The sequence below is a fragment of the Pristiophorus japonicus genome, chromosome 13 (genome assembly GCF_044704955.1).
Source record: "Pristiophorus japonicus isolate sPriJap1 chromosome 13, sPriJap1.hap1, whole genome shotgun sequence".
NCBI lineage: Eukaryota > Metazoa > Chordata > Chondrichthyes > Pristiophoridae > Pristiophorus > Pristiophorus japonicus.
In genome coordinates this window covers 32094037-32115365 of record NC_091989.1, presented here as the reverse complement: position 1 = coordinate 32115365, position 21329 = coordinate 32094037, and the positions used below count along the sequence as shown (strand labels likewise).

General features: G+C 41.2%; 1 protein-coding gene across 1 annotated transcript in view; it reads right to left on the bottom strand.

The window, feature by feature from the left end:
* Positions 1-21329, bottom strand: part of LOC139277976 (reelin-like) — a 411305-nt gene that overhangs the window by 90166 nt on the left and 299810 nt on the right. Inside the window, exons 29-34 of the mRNA XM_070896619.1 lie at positions 15067-15224; positions 12281-12488; positions 10937-11013; positions 6137-6295; positions 2555-2743; positions 2001-2274 (exon numbers count right to left, since the gene is read on the bottom strand). Of these exons, the coding sequence (XP_070752720.1) occupies positions 2001-2274; positions 2555-2743; positions 6137-6295; positions 10937-11013; positions 12281-12488; positions 15067-15224 (1065 nt within the window). The remainder of the gene's footprint in view (positions 1-2000; positions 2275-2554; positions 2744-6136; positions 6296-10936; positions 11014-12280; positions 12489-15066; positions 15225-21329) is intronic.

The window sequence follows — 21329 nt, the reverse complement described above, 5'->3', positions numbered from 1 at the left end:
GAATCATCTTGAGCATACTTGCTTGCATTGTAGGAATTATGACTTTTAATGATGAAAGTAAATTTTATTCAGGAATTGTCCCCTTGGATTGGAGAATTGTCACAGTCACTCCATTATTGAAGAAAGGTAAGGAGAGATAAACAAGGAAATGATATGTCTATTAGTCTAACGTCTGTTGTGGGGAAGTTACTGGAATCTGTTATTCAGGACAGTGACTGAGCACTTGGACAGATATGAACTGATCAGCGAGAGCCAGCACGGATTTGTAAAGGGCAAGTCATGTCTAACGAATCTAGTTGAATTTTTTCAGGAGATAACTGATTTGTTAGATAAGGGACCATAGGTAGATAAGGGAGCAGGTATGGATGTTATTGTAAAGAAAGAAAAGAAAGACTTACATTTCTAAGAACATAAGCAATAGGAACAGGAGTAGGCCATACGGCCCCTCGAGCCTGCTCCACCATTCAATAAGATCACGGCTGATATAGTGCTGTTCACGATCAACGGACATTCCAAAGCGCTTTACAGCCAATGAAGTACTTTTGAAGTGTAGTCACTGTTGTAATGTAGGTAACAAAGCAACCAATTTACATACAGTAAGCTCCTACAAACAGCAATGTTATAACGACCAGATAATCTGTTTTTTAAATCTTGATTGAGGGATAAATATTGGCCAGGGCACTGGGGCTAACTCTTCTACGATATAGTACCATGGGATGTTTTATGTCTACCTGAGAGACTAGATGGGGCCTTGGTTTAACGTCTCAACCGAAAGATAGCACCTCGGACACTGCAATGCTCCTTCAGCACTGCACTGGAGTGTCAGCCTAGATTTTTGTGCTCAAGTTTCTGGAGTTGAGCACAACCTTCTGACTCAGAGGCGAGAGTGCTACCCACTGAGCCACAGCTGACACATTACCTTGACTCCCAGAAGGCATTCAAAGAGCTGTCACATAAGAGACTGTTAACAAAAATGAAAGCGCATGGAATTGGAGGCAACCTATTGACATGGGTAGGGAATTGCAAAGGAGGTAGGAGACAGAGAGTAGAGAAAATGGGTATTTACCCCATTGGCAGGATGTGACTAGTGGTGTACTAAGAGCCTCAGCTTTTCACTATATCTGTAAATGACTTAGATGAAGGAATAGAGAGCTGTATATCCAAGTTAGTGGCACAATAAATAGTATAGATGTGAGCAGAGAGTTGCAAAGGGACAGTGATAGATTAAGTGAGTGGGCAAAACTGTGGCAGATGGAGTTGAATGTGGGAAAGTATGAGGTCTGTATTTTCTAAATGGTGAGAAGCGAGGAACTGTGGAGGAGCAGAGAGATTTACTGGTCCAAGTACAGGAATCATTAAAGCTAATGCACAGGAACAAAAAATAATTTAACAGGCTAATGGGATGTTGGCCTTTATCTCAAGGGGCTGGAATACAAAGGGGTGGAGGTTATGTCACAGCTGTACAGAGTTCTGGTTAAACCCCATCTGGAGTACTGCGTTCAGTTCAGGGCTCCACACCCTCAGGAAGGATATATTGGCCTAGAAGGGGTGCAGCACAGATTCACCAGAATTATATCTGGGCTAAAAGGGATATATTATAGACTAGGCTTGCATTCCTTGGTATATAAAAGATTGAGGTGATCTAATGGAGGTGTTTAAGATGATTAATGGAGTTGATAGGGTAGATAGAGAGAAATTCTTTCCTCTAGTGGGGGAGTCCAGTACAAGATGGCATAACCTTAAAATTAAAGCTAGGTTGATCAGGGGTTCTTCAAATTGTAGTGGAAATCTGGAACTCTCTCCCACAAAAGGCTGTTGAGGCTGGGGGTCAATTGTAAATTTTGAAACTGATTTTGATAGACTTTTGTTAGGCAAAGGTATTAAGGGTTACGGAACCAAGGCAGGTAGATGATGTTATGATACAGATCTGCCATGATCTAATTGTATGGTGGAACAGGCTTGAGGGGCTGAATGGCCTAATTCTGTTCCTAAAGACTTACACGGTTCCTGGAGACAGGTAGATAGTGACACCTTTCCAGTTTTGGAACCTCTGTGAGGTGTAGACGGAGCTTTCTGTGTAGTGCAGACAGCCAATGCTGGGAGGGACACACTCATCTGTCACGAGGTGCCAGTCTTTGCCAGTGTTGAGGGAGTACTGCAGCTGGACGCCATAGGAGTCTGGAGACTGACTGCCACAGCCTAGATTGAGCTCAAACTGCAGGAATGTGGAGGCGGTAACATGGAAGTCCCACGTTTCTGCAAACCGGGGCTTGCCTAGAAAACAGAAGAGACACAAGCATCAGAGATGAAAGGCAATTTGTATCTGGCGGTTGAGAGGATCTAAAGACAAAGCAGCTATTTTAACACGTCATGGAGTAAAAATTCCTCAGGTTAACAGAGGGCCAATTTTATTGAATCTAATTACGATTATATACTGACTCTGTGGTGTCATTGTAGATAATCCCTGCAAATGCAGGTTAGTGGGGTATTGCGCTCTGATAAATCATGAGCAGTTCTTAGTAATGATTGTTTGCATTTCTGTTCAATTACATACCTATATTAGCATTAAAAACCAGTGCTGTATCCTTTGAGAGGCAATACATATCTACATTGCCCCCTTGAATGCGATACCAGTTGGATTGCAAGTCAGAGGAATCATCAAATGCATCCTGAAAATCAGTAAGCGAACTATCGTTCATTCCAATCAGGACATCATCTAAGGCCCACTGCGCACTGATTTTTCCTAAAAAAAAACAATATCAAAGTTAAAATACATGATAAGACAGAGGCTTTGTCCTTTTTTAAATAGCAGGAAGAGGAATTTGATATGAGGGTGTTAACTATCCATACAATAATCTGTCCCACTGTAATTTTGGATTTCTATATGCAATTGGTTTGTACAACTATTTTTATCGAGCATTGCTGCACAAGATGGAACAATGGGCACAAGGCAATAACTTCAAATGGGTCCTGACAGCAAGACTTAAATAGTTTATAGTTTATAGCTGCAATCTAATCTCTGAGATTAAATAACCACCTTATCACTACCTATTATATAAAGTTATATGTACTGTTCCACTTCGTGTGTGGTGGAAGGGGAGGAATTAGTGCAGATGCTCCAGGTTTTTGGGGTGTAATGGCGCTCGCTGAAGGATTAATGATTCCCTCATACTTGCTGCAAGCTAACTGAAAACAATTTACAGATAATCTACCAGGAAATTCCATGGCCAATGTATATAAATATGTGGGATAATATACAGAATGGTGTTATAGCTCAGTAATTCTCTGCAGATTAAGTTCAAGTAACCTTGCAGTGTTTGCATCATTATCTAATATTTCAGTCGCCAGCATCAATAAGGGAATTAAGAGTTACGGGGAGTGGGCGGGTAAGTGGAGCTGAGTCCACGGCCAGATCAGCCATGATCTTATTGAATGGCGGAGCAGGCTCGAGGGGCTAGATGGCCTACTCTTGTTCCTAATTCTTATGTTCTTATGTTCTTATCAACGTCAAGAGAATGAAGTGTCACAGACGTTGATGCCAACCGTGTCGCCCGACACCAATAAAAGACCATTTTATGAGGTAAGTTAGTTTCTGGATGTTTAGAATTGTCCTTTCAAAGGTCTAATAACAGTCATCAAAAGTGGACATTTATGCTCCATGATCCAGAAGCTAAACCTTTTCTATTCCCTGTCTTTACAGAAATGCATCCTGGGGATATCAATTACCCCATTTGCAACAACTTGATTACGAGATTTAATGTAGGTTTGCACCACATTCTCTTCAAATGGTGGATATTACCACACAGGTGTACAGACTAAAACCACTAATAACTTCATTTACAAACAGAGCAATATGTGACATACAAAATGGTAAATATTAAAAGCAAAATACAAGTACAATGTAAAGATAATAAAATGCTTATAATGGGTAACTTTCCCTTTGTAAGAATGATCTGACCTTGTTCCTTGTCAAACTGTTCTTTGCCATACAAATGGGAGGAGCTTGTGATGCGCATGCACCAACTGCCCACGTGTTCCGGGTCCTGAGCGGACTAAAGGGACGACTGGACCATTGCTCGAAAACCTTTTACTATTTACTTTTCAGTGGAGGCTGGGTGCATGCCTAAACCCAGAACTTGGGGCCCCTACGGGCACATGCGCCCCAATGTGTCTCTTGCTCAGCCCTTTGCTGGACCTCTGTTGACACTCACTGCCACCCTTGCTGGATCTATGATTATCCTCTCTGTTGTCTTGACAGCACCTTTGTAACAAGTGTCATTAATGTGATGTGGGCTGGGAGGCAAACATGAGTAAATGTGCACATTCGCCTTAATTAGTGAACATTAATTAAAAAAAATGTTAATTGGCTCTGTGCACTAATGTACAATATACCAGATTACTTCCTGGAGGTATATCAGGAGCATGGGCAAAAATGAGTGAATCCTCAATTATTGCTGATACATCGAATTAGCACACATTAATATAGATTTAGCACACGCGTTATCTCTAATGCACAGAAGGATTTTATTTCCCTTGGTGTCAGAAACAGCATATCTGGGAAGCTCAAAGATGCTTTCTTTCCAAGATCAAAACAAGCAATACATTATGCGACTTTCCAAACATGAGAAATTGCTGCAATATATTCTGTTAAAAACAGTAGAAATGTATGTAATTTCTTATCAATAAATAGGCATGTTTCAAGGATTGCAAACAAGAATCTATTAATTCTGTCCACAGATAAGCAAAGATAATTTGCATATACCCATCAGTTTTTAGTTAATTGTTATAATGGCTTACAATGGAACAAAACAAGTCTTTATGGAACAAGGAAACCTTACTGATTAAATCAATGAGAACTTTTGCAATCAAAATCAACAAACCAATCTGATCGAAGATCAAACATATGCTTTAAATGTGAAAGTGAAGGAGAGAAGCCATTCAGACTCTATTATGAGGCACTGACTTAATGAAAAAAGCAAATTTTTCCTCATTTCCTGAAAACATGGACAATAAGTGACTTTGCAATGCATCTCAGTGCTACTTGCACATGATAAGAAAAAGAAAGACTTGCATTTATCTAGCGCCTTGCATGACCACCGGATGTCCCAAAGCACTTTACAGCCAATGAAGTACTTTTTGAAGTGTAGTCTCTGTTGTAATGTAGGAAACGTGGCAGCCAATTTGCGCACAGCAAGCTCCCACAAACAGCAATGTGATAATGACCAGATAATTCTGTTTTTTTAGATGCTGATTGTGAGATAAAATATTGGCCAGGGCACCGGGAATAACTTCCCTGTTCTTCTTCGAAATAGTGCCATGGGATCTTTTACGCTCACTTAAGAGAGGAGGCGGGGCCTCGGTTGAATGTCACATCCAAAAGATGGCACCTCCGACAGTGCAGCGCTCCCTCAGCACTGCACTGGAGTGGAGTGTCAGCTTAGATTTTTGTGCTCAAGTCTCTGGAGTGGGACTTGAACCCACAACCTTCTGACTCAGAGGCGAGAATGCTCATGAGCCACATCTGACATAATGATGACAAAAATAAAATCAAAGATGTTTTCTTCCACTGCGACCCCCCGCCCCTTCCCCTCCTCAAAGAAAAAAAAGATTTGCTAACAAAGACTTCTCATGGAGACAATGCTCCGTTAATTTTATCGTTAAAATAGTTTTTCTATTATATTGTTAAAAGGTGGGTGCATGACAGTAATTGTAATAAAAATAAAACATTCGAAGTTCAAGATTGCTGCTGCTGATGCCATCTATATTGACTGTTTTTGAACAGTTACTTCCAGACACTTATTATTTCTGGGATGCATGAGGACAACATGGAAGTGGACAGGTTGTGTACAAAACATTTTTGTGGTTTTTCTTCACGACAAAGTACTATGTTTCCGCCTCATCTATTTCTTGTTGCCTATGCTGTTACCCAATATTCTTAATTGGTTTTGACTCCAGCTTGCAATCTAAGGTATCTACTTAGAGCATAGTCTCCTTGCTTTCATTACTACATACCCTAAAATTACAGCCTGAAATCAGGTGAAGTCTTGTAACATAATGCTATCATCAGTAAAGAGTCTGTTGCTTCAGTGAAACAATAATGCAGTGTCCAATTCTGGATTGTCGTTTTACAGCTTACCAAGTTGTGGCTGCCACCAGCGAAATGCTGTAGATATCGTTTTGGCTTCTGGGAGTAGTTCAATCGTTATTATTTGAGGCTGCAGAAAAGACATGTAGTCGAGCTCTCGCAGAACGTGCCAGGTTACTCCATTGTCATTGGTGTATTGCACAACTATTCCTGCATTTGGAGAGAGAAATAGGATTGCGCGTGAGCCCAGAGTTTTCCTTCACACTGGCAGATCTCCCATGGCATTGCTCACAATGAGTCAAAGGTTGCTGTAAGGGGTGGGGGAAGGGCTAGAATGTGGAGTGGGTGGAGAGGTGAAAGGATTTGGGAAAGAGATCTTCCCAGGGATAGAGATACAGATATTTTTGATTATTTATTTATTTACAAGGAACCAAACAGATAAATAAAGAAAGAAATCATCGATCTATTCACCGCATGTAGATAAATGTTTAGTTCCCCCGACATACCACACCGACATAAGTTAGTCTGTGTGTGAAAGATGGGGAATTACTTTTTACATTTCCTATCCATCTTCTGTTTTTTTACAACTAAAGCAAAGAAGAAATTAATAAAACTCAATAAATTGTTAATTTAGTACGTGTCTTTCCTTCGTTACCAAAAACAATACTTGGTGCTACCAATCATTTATGCTTAAAGAAATAGGCGCAAGTTCAGAACTGTTATTCCTAAACTGTCTACAAACTTCATTCTGGCCTTCCAGAACTCCCTATTGTTTATATGAATCATTTTGTTTCCTGGTTGTTTGTGGTAAACACAACAACAAGAACTCGCAATTATATAGCGCCTTTAATGTAGTAAAACATCCCATGGTACTTCACAGGAGCGTTATTCGAATAAAATTGACAACGAGCCCCATAAGGACAGGTCAGAGGTAGGCTTTAAGGAACATCTGAAAGGAGGAGAAAGAAGAGAGATGGAGAACTTTTGGGAGGGAATTCCAGAGCTTAGGGCAGCTGAAGGCACGGTCACCAATGGCAGAGATATTAAAACTGGAGATGTACAAAAGGTCAGAATTGGAGGTCCCGGATAAAAGAAATGTAGCTGGTAAGTACATAAGAACATAAGAAATAGGAGCAGAAGTAGGCCACCTGGCCCCTTGAGCCTGCTCTGACATTTAATAAGATCATGGCTGATCTGATCATGGACTTAGCTCCACTTCCCTGCCCGCTCCCCAAAACCCTTTATTCCCTTATCGCTCAAAAATCTGTCTCTCTCCGTCGTAAATATATTCAATGACCCAACCTCCACAGCTCTCTGGGGCAGAGAATTCCATAGATTTACAACCCTCAGAAGAAATTCCTCCTCATCTCAGTTTTGAATGGGTGGCCCCTTATTCTGAGACTATGTCCCCTAGATTTAGTTTCCCCTATGAGTGGAAATATTCACTCTGCACTCACCTTGTTGAGCCCCCTCATTATCTTATATGTTTCGATAAAATCACCTCTCATTCTTCCGAACAATGACTATAGGGCCCAACCTACTCAACCTATCTTCATAAGTCAACCCCCTCATCTCCGGAATCAATCTAGTGAACCTTCTCTGAACAGCCTCCAATGTAAGTATATCCTTCCTTAAATACAGAGACCAAAACTGTACGCAGTACTCTAGGTGTGGCCTCATCAATACCCTGTACAGTTGTAGCAGGACTTTGCGGCTTTTATACTCTATCCCCCTTGCAATAAAGGCCAACATTCCATTTGCCTTCCTGATTACTTGCTGTACCTGCATACTCACTTTTTGTGTTTCATGCATAAGGACCCCCAGCTCCCTCTGTACTGCAGTACTTTGCAATTTTTCTCCATTTAAATTTTAATTTGCTTTTCTATTTTTTCTGCCAAAGTGGATAACCTCACATTTTCCTACATTATTCCCCATCTGTCAAATGTTTGCCCACTCACTTAGCCTGCCTATATCCCTTTGTAGATTTTTTGTGTCTTCCTCACAATGTGCTTTCCCACCCATCTTTGTATCATCAGCAAACTTGGCTACATTACACTCGGTCCCTTCATCCAGGTCATTACTATAGATTTTAAAAAGTTGAGGACCCAGCACCAGTCCCTGCGGTATCCCACTAGTCACTGTTTGCCAACTGGAAAATGACCTATTTATCCTGACTCTCGGTTTTCTGTTAATTAGCCAATCCTCTATCCATGCTAATATATTACCCCCAAACCCCGTGAACTTTTATCTTGTGCAGTAACCTTTTATGTGGCACCTTATCGAATGCCTTCTGGAAATCCAAATACACCACATTCACTGGTTCCCCCTTATCCACCCTGCTTGTTACATCCTCAAAGAACTCCAGCAAATTTGTCGAATTTCTCTTTCATAAAACTATGCTGACTCTGCTTGATTGAATTATGCTTTTCCAAATGTCCCGCTACTGCTTCCTTAATAATGGACTCCAGCATTTTCCCAACGACAGATGTTAGGCTAACTGGTCTATAGTTTTATGTTTTTTGTGTGGCTCCTTTCTTAAATAGGGGCATTACATTTGCGGTTTTCCAATCCGCTGGGACCGCCCCAGAATCCAGAGAATTTTGGTAGATTACAACCAATGCATCCACTATCTCTGCAGCTACTTCTTTTAAGACCTTAGGATATAAGCCATCATGTCCAGAGGACTTGTCTGCCTTTAGGCATATTATTTTACCAAGTTCTACTTCATTAGTGATATTGATTGTATTAAGTTCCTCCCTCCCTATAGCCCCTTGATTATCCATTATTAGGATGTTTTTAGTGTCATCTACCTTGAAGACCGATACAAAATATTTGTTCAACGTCTCTGCCATTTCCCTGTTCCCCATTATTCATTCCCCAGTCTCATCCTCTAGGGGACCAACATTTACTTTAGCCACTTTTTCCTTTTTATGTACCTGTAGAAACTCTTACTATCTGTTTTTATATTTCGTGCTCGTTTACTTTCATCTTCCCTCGCTATCATTTTTTTTTAATCGTTCTTTGCTGGCTTTTAAAAGTTTCTCAATCCTCTGGCCTCCCATTAGTCTTGGTCACATTGTATGCCCTTGTTTTCAATTTGATACCATCTCTTATTTCCTTAGTTAGCCACGGATGGTTATCCCTTCTCTTACAGACTTTCTTTCTCATTGGGATATATTTTTGTTGCGAGTTATGAAATATCTCCTTAAATGTCTGCCACTGCTCATCAACCGTCCCATACTTTAATCTATTTTCCCAGTCCACTTTAGCCAACTCTGCCCTCATACCTTTGTAGTCTCCTTTATTTAAGCTTAGGTTTGAGATCTAACTTTCTCACCCTCCAACTGAATTTGAAATTCAACCATGTTATGGTCACTCATTCCTAGAGGATCCTTTACTACGAGATCATTTATTAATCCTGTCTCATTACACAGTACTAGATCTAAGATAGCCTGCTCCCTGGTTGGTTCCGCAACGTACTGTTTCGAGGAAACTATCCCAGATACACTCTATGAACTCTTCCTCAAGGCTACCCTGGCCAATTTGCTTTGTCCAATGAATATGAAGGTTAAAATTGCCCATGATTATTGCGATTCCTTTATGACAAGCCTCCATTATTTCTTGATTTATACTCCGTCCAACAGTGTAGCTACTGTTAGGGGACCTATAGACTACACCCACCAATGACTTTTTACCCTTATTAATTGTAACCAGTTAACATATATAACAAAATATAAAGAAATGCTGTGAGCTATGCCTGTTGAATTCCCCCCACTCACCAGTTTTCTCCTCAATTATACCTGTTTAACTATCCTATTAAATTTGTTGACTGTGAGAGATCAGCTAGTACACACTCTACATCGCTTTTGCCTTCACAGTTATCTCAGTGAAAGGTTGATAGTTTATGCTTTACTTTGTTTTTAACGTTTTATACAAAACCAAATCTGGTTATTTTATCTGCTCCTAAACATGGTATCCCAGGGTTTTGTCTGGAGTCATTTTTTCCATTGATACACATGCATGGGGGAGGGAGCATCTTCACAAACAGCAAGTCCTGGTGTACTTTGTGAATGGCCAATCTTGCTGTCAATCACAAAATCAATTTCTGAAAGTTTCAAACATAATTCATGCTGAGAACTACAACTAGCTACCTTGTTGAGTTGCTTCAACTGAGAGTGAGGTATCTGGGAACCCACATGAATTCAGAACGAAAGGTTTCTCAGGAAGGGGCATGCCTCTTGATGGAAAACGCTGGCAGCATTTTGAATACAGAAAATGCTTACTATAAGCAAGTTGAATAATTTCTTGTCAATGCTGCAATTTTTTTTAAAGTCTTTATTATGTTACAAATTTTATTTTAGTTTTGAGTCTTTAGCTTATAGAATCATAGGAATTTACAACACAGAAGGAGGCCATTTGGCCCATCATGTCTGATTTGGCTCATTATGTCTGTGCCGGCCGAAAAAGAGTTATCCAGCCTAATCCCACTTTCCAGCTCTTCATCCATAGCCTTGTAGGTTACACACTTCAAGTGCATATCCAAGTACTTTTTAAATGCTATGAGGGTTTCTGCCTCTACCACCCTTTCACGCAGTAAGTTCCAGACCCTCACCACCCTCTGGGTGGGAAAAAATTCCCCTCAACTCCCCTCTAATCCTTCTACCAATTACGTTAAACCTATGCCCCCTAGCTATTGACCATTGAAAATGCAGGATTTAGTATGCATGATTTTATTGGTTTGCCATTTTCTCCACTAAGCTAAAGACTCACAACTAGAATAAGATTTGTAACATAATAAACAAACAAAAATAAAGCAACAACATTTTAGCAAACACTTCCGACTCCAGTTACCTTCATTTCTAGCTCTTGGTTTGTTGCAGGAGGAACCAAGGTTTTTGCTTCCAATTCGGATATAAAACTGAACCAACCTGTGCATGAAACATAAAGATTACAAGGTTCATAGAAAGAAGGTGCTATCAATACACTTTGTCAGAAACATCCGATGGTATCAGACAGGCCCACTGAAAAGGACTGTACTGTATTACGGACAATAGCAGAAACTCAGATATAACCAAAATGATAAACAATTGGATAGTGTAGTGGTTATGGTACCAGGCTACCACATCCAACCAGTGCAAGCTCTGAAATTGAATTCTGGAACTAATAACCATGGAAACTGAAACATTGAGGTGGTTGGTGGGGGGGGGGGGGGGGAGTGGGGGGCGGTGGATTTCAACCCTACCTGCCCAGCAGAAACCAGGAGAGTGAGCAGTTAAAATGCCCTGGGTGAGTTACCTGCCAATTTCCCACCTGGATCCGAACAGGTGGCAAAGGCACTGCCTGAAGCTGACGGGGCCTTTCTTTACATATGCAGATTGCTATTGTAATTCAGGCCTGAACGGGCCTGCTGCTGCGGCTTAGAAATGAACTTAAGACACTGTCAGACTTAGCACAAGATACACCAATTTTAGCGCAAATTGATAACCTCACTCTGAGAGGTGGTGGTGTGGGATCAGGGTAAATTCACACTATACTGGTATACTATACAGTGGGCATTAGGGCACATTGATAGGACAGACTGGCAGGTACTTTATTCTGCATATGGCTCATGCTTCTGACTGACCTGTCCTTAATATGACATTGGGTGATAAAACTATTGTATTCCAAGCCCTGACAGTCCTATGCTAATGAACACAAATCATTCACCAGTAAATGTAAACTTATTACCAGCAGCATTATAAAGGTATGGTATTCAGCACAATGGATTTTTTGAGTTAAATTTGTATATCATAAGGACAGATTCTTCCAAGTCTTCAAGTTCACATTTAGGAATCCAAATCAGATTGGATTAATATTTCTTAATGGTGCAACCAATTTTACAGACAGCTTCAACCACTACCTATCACAACAGTTATATTCATCTAGAATGAACAGAGTGGTATCCATTCTTATCTGAAGTGACCAGAACTGAGAAAATTCAGAGATTCAAACTGGCTTAATTTGGATTTTCAGATAATCTATACTCTGCTTCATGAGATATAAATGTGGCTGAAATGTTTTTTTTTAATAATATAGATATGCAATTACATTTGTCCAGTTTCTTTCATGAAATACACTCACACAATGTTATCAGAGAGCTCTTAATGTGAAAGTGTTCAGCAGCTAATATCAAGTATTATACATTTTGCTTTTAACCTGATGTTTGTTGTGTCAAGGCAGACAGTTCTGGCCTCTCTTCCCCCAGGGCCGTTGAAGTAGAGGGATTTCCCATCATTCAGTATCCCACAGCCTATACCAGTCTGTCCTCCTGTAACCTTGAACCAGAGAGGACTGAGCTTATCCTCGAAGCGATCAGTCATTTCACTGGGGTTTGATGTATTCGGCACACAGGTTCCCTCTTCAACTACAAGAGAATGGAGCCATGCATCGTCAATAAAAGTAGGTTTCTGCGGTTAACATTCGGCATTAAAATATGGAATCATTTCTATTAACTAAACTGGAAATAGGAAGAGAGAGAGAAGTTTGGAAAATGCACAGTAGTGAAACAATTGCTAAATATAAGCTACATTTAAAATAATGAGAAGTTACAATTTATAATACCTGGATATTGTATATTATCTGTTATCAACACAATATGAGAATTAGATTGTGTGTGGAAATACTCAGCAGGAACTTGTATTCATCACTGATTCGCTAACATTAGTAATATGTACTCAATGTATTGAAGGGGCAGACAAAGACCAGGTTGTAGAAGTAGGTTATTTGAAGTAATTTAAGTCATGCAGTGACTAGTACATCCCAGTAAAGATGGAAGCAGCACCAGAACAACGCCATAAAGTCAGTTTTTTTTCTAAACAAAAGGGCTCCAGTATTCTTTGTAAAAGAGACATTTACAGATTTTTAATAATGTCTCACCCAATTTAATTAACATTACAGTATGCGGTTCATTAATAAGCCTTTCCCGGTCAGTATAATCTGCCATTACCTCCATGGCAACATGCTGCCACTCCATGATGCCCACCACATTCGATCACTGGGTACCGTTTTCATTAGACTCAAGTGCGGCTTCACACAACAGCACAAGGAAAAGCAAAATCCACATTTCTGACCCCATACCCAATCTTTGATCAGCCAATGGCCAGAAAAAAAATCATACCCGACTCTGGACCTTGGCTCCTCAATTGTTTCCTGGTGTATTATACATTATGAGAAAGTCATTATATTGCAAACTTTATTACAACACATGGAAGGCAAAATCTGTCTTGGGAACTACCGCAAAATGGAGGGTAACGCATTGGCGGCTCGTTTTACACTCTGCCTGATTTTGAATGGAAAATAAAATCAACTGGAGTGTAAAACAGGCTCGCAATGTGTTACTCCCTATTTCACACTACCGCCCAATGCACTGAATTCCTGGATCTCGGGGATCTTGTTAGACTGAGAGTGCTACGATTTAAAGCTTAACCTTATCAGCCATATATGCATTTGAATAATATTCAGCAATTTAAAAAAAGAGGTCAACAATGACACAAGAGCATAAAAATGCTGTTCAGTGTTTTATTTACATTTCAGGTGATTTATGGAATGAAAGTGACCTGATTTCCAACCTGGACTTGCTGCAATAACTCATCGGATCATAAATCAAAGCAAAACGACTTTTCCGTTGTTGGGTATTTCAAAGTGTCCCTTCCGACTCAGGTATTACAGGAATTTCTATTGCTTTCATTAGGAACACACAGATGGTTCTTAAAAAACTTACAAAAATGCAATATAGGCACAAAACTTGCTGGCAAAATAACAGTGACTAATAGCGCTTGCCGTTATTTATGTGCAAATGCCACATCAACTTCAGGCGAGGGCAGATGCGTAATTAAACGTGGCAATCCAAAAGTTGCTGTCCGAGATACGCCGCTCCGCTATTAACTTCGCGAAAAAGGCATTGCATTGCCTAGCTACATATTTAAATGCATTGAACGCTGTGCAGTTCCTGTATTTGCGTAGCAGTACAAACTAAACTCGCCACAGAAAGTTAGGGCTTGTCCATTTCAGTCTATGTACCCTTTAAACTGCATTAGTGTTAATTACTGCCAGTCAACCTCTCTGGCTTTGGAAATTAGCTATTGCAAGTATGGAGTCTCTTTCCTTCAGGTTTTAATTGTTGCTGTGAAAAAAAATTAAATATTTTTTAAAACTTTGTCTTTTCTTTCTCTCTTAATTTAATCTTTCTTTCTCTACCTGATTTGCCATTGAATTCACCATTTTAACTCACATTGCCTTCTCAGTCCTCACATTGTTAATTCCACAATCCTTCAATTTGATTGGTTAAGGAGATACAGAGTTGTTTGCCCTGTTCCCGCGGGTCCCAGATGCCCTGTAGAGGGCGCCGTTTCCATCCCGCACTTCCAGAAACTTGCAGCACAAAATATCGTAAAAATTAAATGGGCATGGGAATGTCTAACTAACAGTTCATTGGCTGGCCACAGCAATTTTTGGGCTATTATGTTTTGTCAACCTAAAAACACAACTAGATGTAAATTATGCAACTATCAGCATATTGGCTTGCATTTAGAACATATTAAAACTAATATAAGTGCCTAACTAAGTAAAAGGGACTAACCTTCTCAATGTAAAAATTCAATCTCTTAATTTCTTATCTTCATCAGTCATTTTCCCCTCGAAAGTAATTGAGATGAAAACTTTATGCAGGTGAACAAGCTATGTTCCTCGTTGCTACAAGTTTTTAATGACCATTTTTCAGTCCTTTTTATGTTCCCTCATACCTGAAATAATTCCTCAGCAGAAAGGACCAGCCTCTTAGCAAAGCCATTGTTTTGTTCTGATATTCCGGTCCTGCCCAAGCTGAAGTGCCTGCCTGACGCACGGCACTCTCCCCAACGTTTAGCAAAGATCGGAATCTTGCTATTTTTGGCACAACTCTTTTAGCTTTAGTTAAATCAAACAGCTGTTTGATGTGATCTTACCAGTGTAGCCAAGATCGCAGAAGCAGACACCAGAGATGCAGTCACCATATCCACTGCAGTAGTTAGAGCAGGGCTCAGAGATGTACACCTCATCCAAGCCAAATGCAGGTGCACTCCTGTGGGCACTGGTCTCCTGAAACCAGCGGAATCGAGTCTTACTGTAATTCAACAAAAGAATGAAAGAAACTGAAATATTACAACGCAGTTACAAATATTTATCGACGATTGCTGGAGTAATAATGTTCTGGTGATTTATAGGTAGTTTTGAGTTTAATGTTACCATTCTCACAGTAGTGGAAGACACCATTGTAGGAAGCAGTTTATTTAGCAAAAAGAAAAGCCCTCTGCAGGCACTTCATTCTCACACGATACAACACATGGTAGAACAGGTTCCCAGGAGCAAATTCTTGGTAATAGGCCTACCACGCAGCAGGCTGCACACACGACCTTGCCTGAGGCTTCCCTGCATCCTGTACACTGTTGACTTCAGAGACGGAGACGGAGACAGAGAGGCAGCAAAGCTTGTCTTTTCTCCCAGCAGGTCATAATCAAAGCAGAGGCTGCATTTCCTCCAGAGGCCTTAAACCAGGCATGGCCAGGATAGTGACCTCGCTTCCCAGCTGTCACCTGCAAGTTTTGATCAACCACCTAACGCTCGTCTCTCTGGTCATTGTGACAGCCTTTAAAGCATGACTTTGAGACATCTGCCCCAGTGAGTTCTGCTTATAGTCTTTTTAGTACAGTTAAACTGTACTTTCAGATGAGACGTTAAACCCAAGGCCCTGCCTACTTGTTCGGGTGAACGTACAAGATTCCATGACACTATACAAAGAAGAACAGGGAGTTCACCTCATCTATATTCATCACTAAACCAAAACAGATTACCTGGTTAGTTATCTCATTGCTAATATAAATATAATTCTACCTTCCGTCCTTCCCTCCCTCTCACTTTTGGATTGGTGTGAGTGGGCAGCAAGGTATTGTCCTGTCCCCTTGCATTGTTCTCTAATTAGGAAAACCAAAACTGCATGCATGTGCACTTAAACACATGGGAAGAATTGTTCACTTGGCAGCAAATTATTTAAAGTTAGAAAAGAATTGAATATTCCTTCAGTTCTTTTCCAACACTAAAAACAATGAATCCTTAAATGCAGTTCAGCAGATCACTTGAAAAGTTTGAAAGTTCAGCTTCATACCACTTGCACTTATGCTGAAATTGTTACAAAACCAAAGTGTTGTCAGGAGAAGGCCTGCAGGTGGTCTCAGACCACTTCAGAATGTTTGATTCACTCCCAGTTTAGTACTGGATTAGATTGACCATATGTCCTAATTTGACAGGTACAGTTCCCAGATTTGGTACTGTGTCTCCGGTAAACAATGTCCCCGGAAGAGTCCCCGGTTCAGAAAACTCGTCCCCGTATAGAGTCTTTGTTTTTTTTTAAATGCAAATGTACAGAAACCCCGGGGATAGATTCTCAGCCCGTTTATGGCTGGTTTGAGCTCAGGAATGGATTCCAGGGGGCGGTTGAACGGCGGCAACGATGGCGGCCCCACCTTCCCACAATGCAGTGTGGTGGAGAAAAGGACCCATCGATAGCTCAAGCCACACTGCATACTGGGTGATTGAGTCACCTGACTCTGTGCTTCGGCCAATAGTGACTGGCCGGAGGGCGGCACTTTTAAAATGAGTGGCAGAAGTGACGAGCCCAGTGACAGCTGGTGGGAGAGTGGATTTACTTTACCTCAGATTAGTATATTCCAGCTTGTTTTTTTTAACTGAAGGAGGAATGCTCTAAATTCTCCTACCAGGAACACGTTTGTGAAACCTTGTGACACAGACGGTGTTTCACACCTTATATGGAAAATCTCAGTCTGTTTGGAACAGTTTTAAAATTGAGAAATTAAAAGTTAGGGTATTCGGAGACAACTGTAGATGGTACAGTACTATTGCACAGAACACAAGCAAGATTCGGTGTAAAGTGAAAATGGCATTATCTCTACGTGTATTCAACAGCAGAAGCAACAAAGTCGTCATGCCGCTTTTCTTGAAACGCTGCCTACTTTGCTGTAGCGTCCTGTGGTCTAACTCTGTGTGACCCCGGATTCGCCCTATACTGGACGTTCAGTAAAACTCTCCTATTACATAGAAAATAGGTGCAGGAGTAGGCCATTCGGCCCTACGAGCCTGCACCACCATTCAATATGATCATGGCTGATCATGCACTTCAGTACCCCATTCCTGCTTTCTCTCCATACCCCTTGATCCCTTTAGCCGTAAGGGCTACATCTAACTCCCTTTTGAATATATCTAATGAACTGGCCTCAATAACTTTCTGTGGTCGAGAATTCCACAGGTTCACAATTCTCTGAGTGAAGAAGTTTCTCCTCATCTCGATCCTAAATGGCTTACCCCTTATCCTTAGACTGTGACCCCTGGGTCTGGACTTCCCCAACATCGGGAACAGTCTTCCTGCATCTAACCTGTCCAATCCCATCAGAATTTTATATGTTTCTATGAGGTCCCCTCTCATTCTTCTAAATTCCAGTGAATATAAGCCTAGTCGATCCAGTCTCTCCTCATATGTCATTCCTGCCATCCCGGGAATCAGTCTGGTGAACCTTCGCTGTACTCCCTCAATGTCCTTCCTCAGATTTGGAGACCAAAACTGCACACAATACTCAAGGTGTGGTCTCACCAAGGCCCTGTACAACTGCAGTAAGACCTTCCTGCTCCTATACTCAAATCCCCTAGCTATGAAGGCCAGCATGCCATTTGCTTTCTTTACTGCCTGCTGTACCTGCATGCCTACCTTCAATGACTGATGTACCATGACACCCAGGTCTCATTGCAACTCCCCTTTTCCTAATCTGTCACCATTCAGATAATAATCTGCCTTCCTGTTTTTGCCACCAAAGTGGATAACCTCACATTTATCTACATTATACTGCATCTTCCATGCATTTGCCCACTCACCTAACCTGTCCAAATCCCCCTGCAGCCTCCTAGCATCCTCCTCACAGCTCACACTGCCACCCAGCTTAGTGTCATCTGCAAACTTGGAGATATTACATTCAATTCCTTCGTCTAAATCATTAATGTATATTGTAAATAGCTGGGGTCCTAGCACTGAACCCTGCGGCACCCCACTAGTCACTGCCTGCCATTCACACTCTTTGCTTCCTGTCTGCCAACCAGTTCTCTATGCACTTCAATACATTATCCCCAATATCATGTGCTTTAATTTTGCACACTAATCTCTTGTGTGGGACCTTGTCAAAAGCCTTTTGAAAGTCCAAATACACCACATCCACTGGTTCTCCCTTATCCACTCTACTAGTTACATCCTCAAAAAACTCTAGAAGATTTATCAAGCATGATTTCCCTTTCATAAATCCATGCTGACTTGGACTGATAAGAACATAAGAACATAAGAATTAGGAACAGGAGTAGGCCATCTAGCCCCTCGAGCCTGCCCCGCCATTCAATAAGATCATGGCTGATCTGGTCGTGGACTCAGCTCCACTTACCCGCCCTCTCCCCGTAACCCTTAATTCCCTTATTGGTTAAAAATCTATCTATCTTTGACTTGAAAACATTCAATGAGCTAGCCTCAACTGCTTCCTTGGGCAGAGAATTCCACAGATTCACAACCCTCTGGGAGAAGAAATTTTTTCTCAACTCGGTTTTAAATTGGCTCCTCCGTATTTTGAAGCTGTGCCCCCTAGTTCTAGTCTCCCCCACCAATGGAAACAACCTCTCTGCCTCTATCTTGTCTATCCCTTTCATGATTTTAAATGTTTCTATAAGATCACCCCTCATCCTTCTGAACTCCAAGGAGTAAAGACCCAGTCTACTCAATCTATCATCATAAGGTAACCCCCTCATTTCTGGAATCAGCCTAGTGAATCGTCTCTGTACCCCTTCCAAAGCTAGTATATCCTTCTTTAAGTAAGGTGACCAAAACTGCACGCAGTACTCCAGGTGCGGCCTTAACAATACCTTATACAGTTGCAGCAAGACCTCCCTGCTTTTGTACTCCATCCCTTTCGCAATGAAGGCCAATATTCCATTTGCCTTCCTGATTACCTGCTGCACCTGCAAACTAACCTTTTGGGATTCATGCACAAGGACCCCCAGGTCCCTCTGCACCGCAGCATGTTGAAATTTCTCCCCATTCAAATAATATTCCCTTTTACTGTTTTTTTTCCCAAGGTGGATGACCTCACACTTTCCGACATTGTATTCCATCTGCCAAACCTTAGCCCATTCGCTTAACCTATCCAAATCTCCTTGCAGTCTCTCTGAGTCCTCTACACAACCCGCTTTCCCACTAATCTTAGTGTCATCTGCAAATTTTGTTGCACTACACTCTGTTCCCTCTTCTAGGTCATCTATGTATATTGTAAACAGTTGTGGTCCCAGCACTGATCCCTGTGGCACACCACTAACCACTGATTTCCAACCGGAAAAGGACGCATTTATCCCGACTCTCTGCTTTCTGTTCGCCAGCCAATTCTCTATCCATGCTAATACATTTCCTCTGACTCCGCGTACCTTTATCTTCTGTAGTAACCTTTTGTGTGGCACCTTATCGAATGCCTTTTGGAAATCTAAATACACCACATCCATCGGTACACCTCTATCCACCATGCTCGTTATCTCCTCAAAGAATTCCAGTAAATTAGTTAAACATGATTTCCCCTTCATGAATCCATGCTGCGTCTGCTTGATTGCACTATTCCTATCCAGATGTCCCGCTATTTCTTCCTTAATGATAGTTTCAAGCATTTTCCCCACTACAGATATTAAACTAACCGACCTATAGTTACCTGCCTTTTGCCTGCCCCCTTTTTTAAACAGAGGCGTTACATTAGCTGCTCTCCAATCCGCTGGTACCTCCCCAGAGTCTAGAGAATTTTGGTAGATTATAACGAATGCATCTGCTATAACTTCAGCCATCTCTTTTAATACCCTGGGATGTATTTCATCAGGACCAGGGGACTTGTCTATCTTCAGTCCCATTAGCCTGTCCAACACTACTCCCCTAGTGATAGTGATTGTCTCAAGGTCCTCCCTTCCCACATTCCTGTGGCCTGCAAATTTTGGCATTGTTTTTGTGTCTTCCACTGTGAAGACGGAAGCAAAATAATTGTTTAAGGTCTCAGCCATTTCCACATTTCCCATTATTAAATCTCCCTTCTCATCTTCTAAGGGACCAACATTTACTTTAGTCACTCTCTTCCGTTTTATATATCGGTAAAAGCTTTTACTATCTGTTTTTATGTTTTGCGCCAGTTTACTTTCGTAATCTATCTTTCCTTTCTTTATTGCTTTCTTAGTCATTCTTTGCTGTCGTTTAAAATTTTCCCAATCTTCTAGTTTCCCACTAACCTTGGCCACCTTATACGCATTGGTTTTTAATTTGATACTCTCCTTTATTTCCTTGGTTATCCATGGCTGGTTATCACTTCTCTTGCCGCCCTTCTTTTTCACTGGAATATATTTTTTTTGCGCACTATGAAAGAGCTCCTTAAAAGTCCTCCACTGTTCCTCAATTGTGCCACCGTTTAGTCCTTGTTTCAAGTCTACTTTAGCCAACTCTGCCCTCATCCCACTGTAGTCCTCTTTGTTTAAGCATAGTACCCTCGTTTCTGATACAACTTCCTCATCCTCAATCTGTATTACAAATTCAACCATATTGTGATCACTCATTCCGAGAGGATCTTTTACGAGGAGATCGTTTATTTTTCCTGTCTCATTACACAGGACCAGATCCGAGATGGCTTGCTCCCTTGTCGGCTCTGTTACGTACTGTTCTAAGAAACAGTCCCGTATGCATTCGATGAATTCCTCCTCCAGGCTACCCCCTGCGATTTGATTTGACCAGTCGATATGTAGGTTAAAATCCCCCATGACTACTGTCGTTCCTTTTTCACATGCCTCCATTATTCCCTTGATTATTGCCCGCCCCACCGTGAAGTTATTATTTGGGGGCCTATAAACTACGCCCACCAGTGACTTTTTCCCCTTACTATCTCTAATCTCCACCCACAATGATTCAACATTTTGTTCATTCGAGCCAATATCATCCCTCACAACTGCCCTGATATCATCCTTTATTAACAGAGCTACCCCACCTCCTTTCCCTTCTTGCCTATCTTTCTGAATCGTCAGATACCCCTGTATGTTTAATTCCCAGTCTTGGCCACCTTGCAACCATGTTTCTGTAATGGCCACCAAATCATACCCATTTGTAATGATT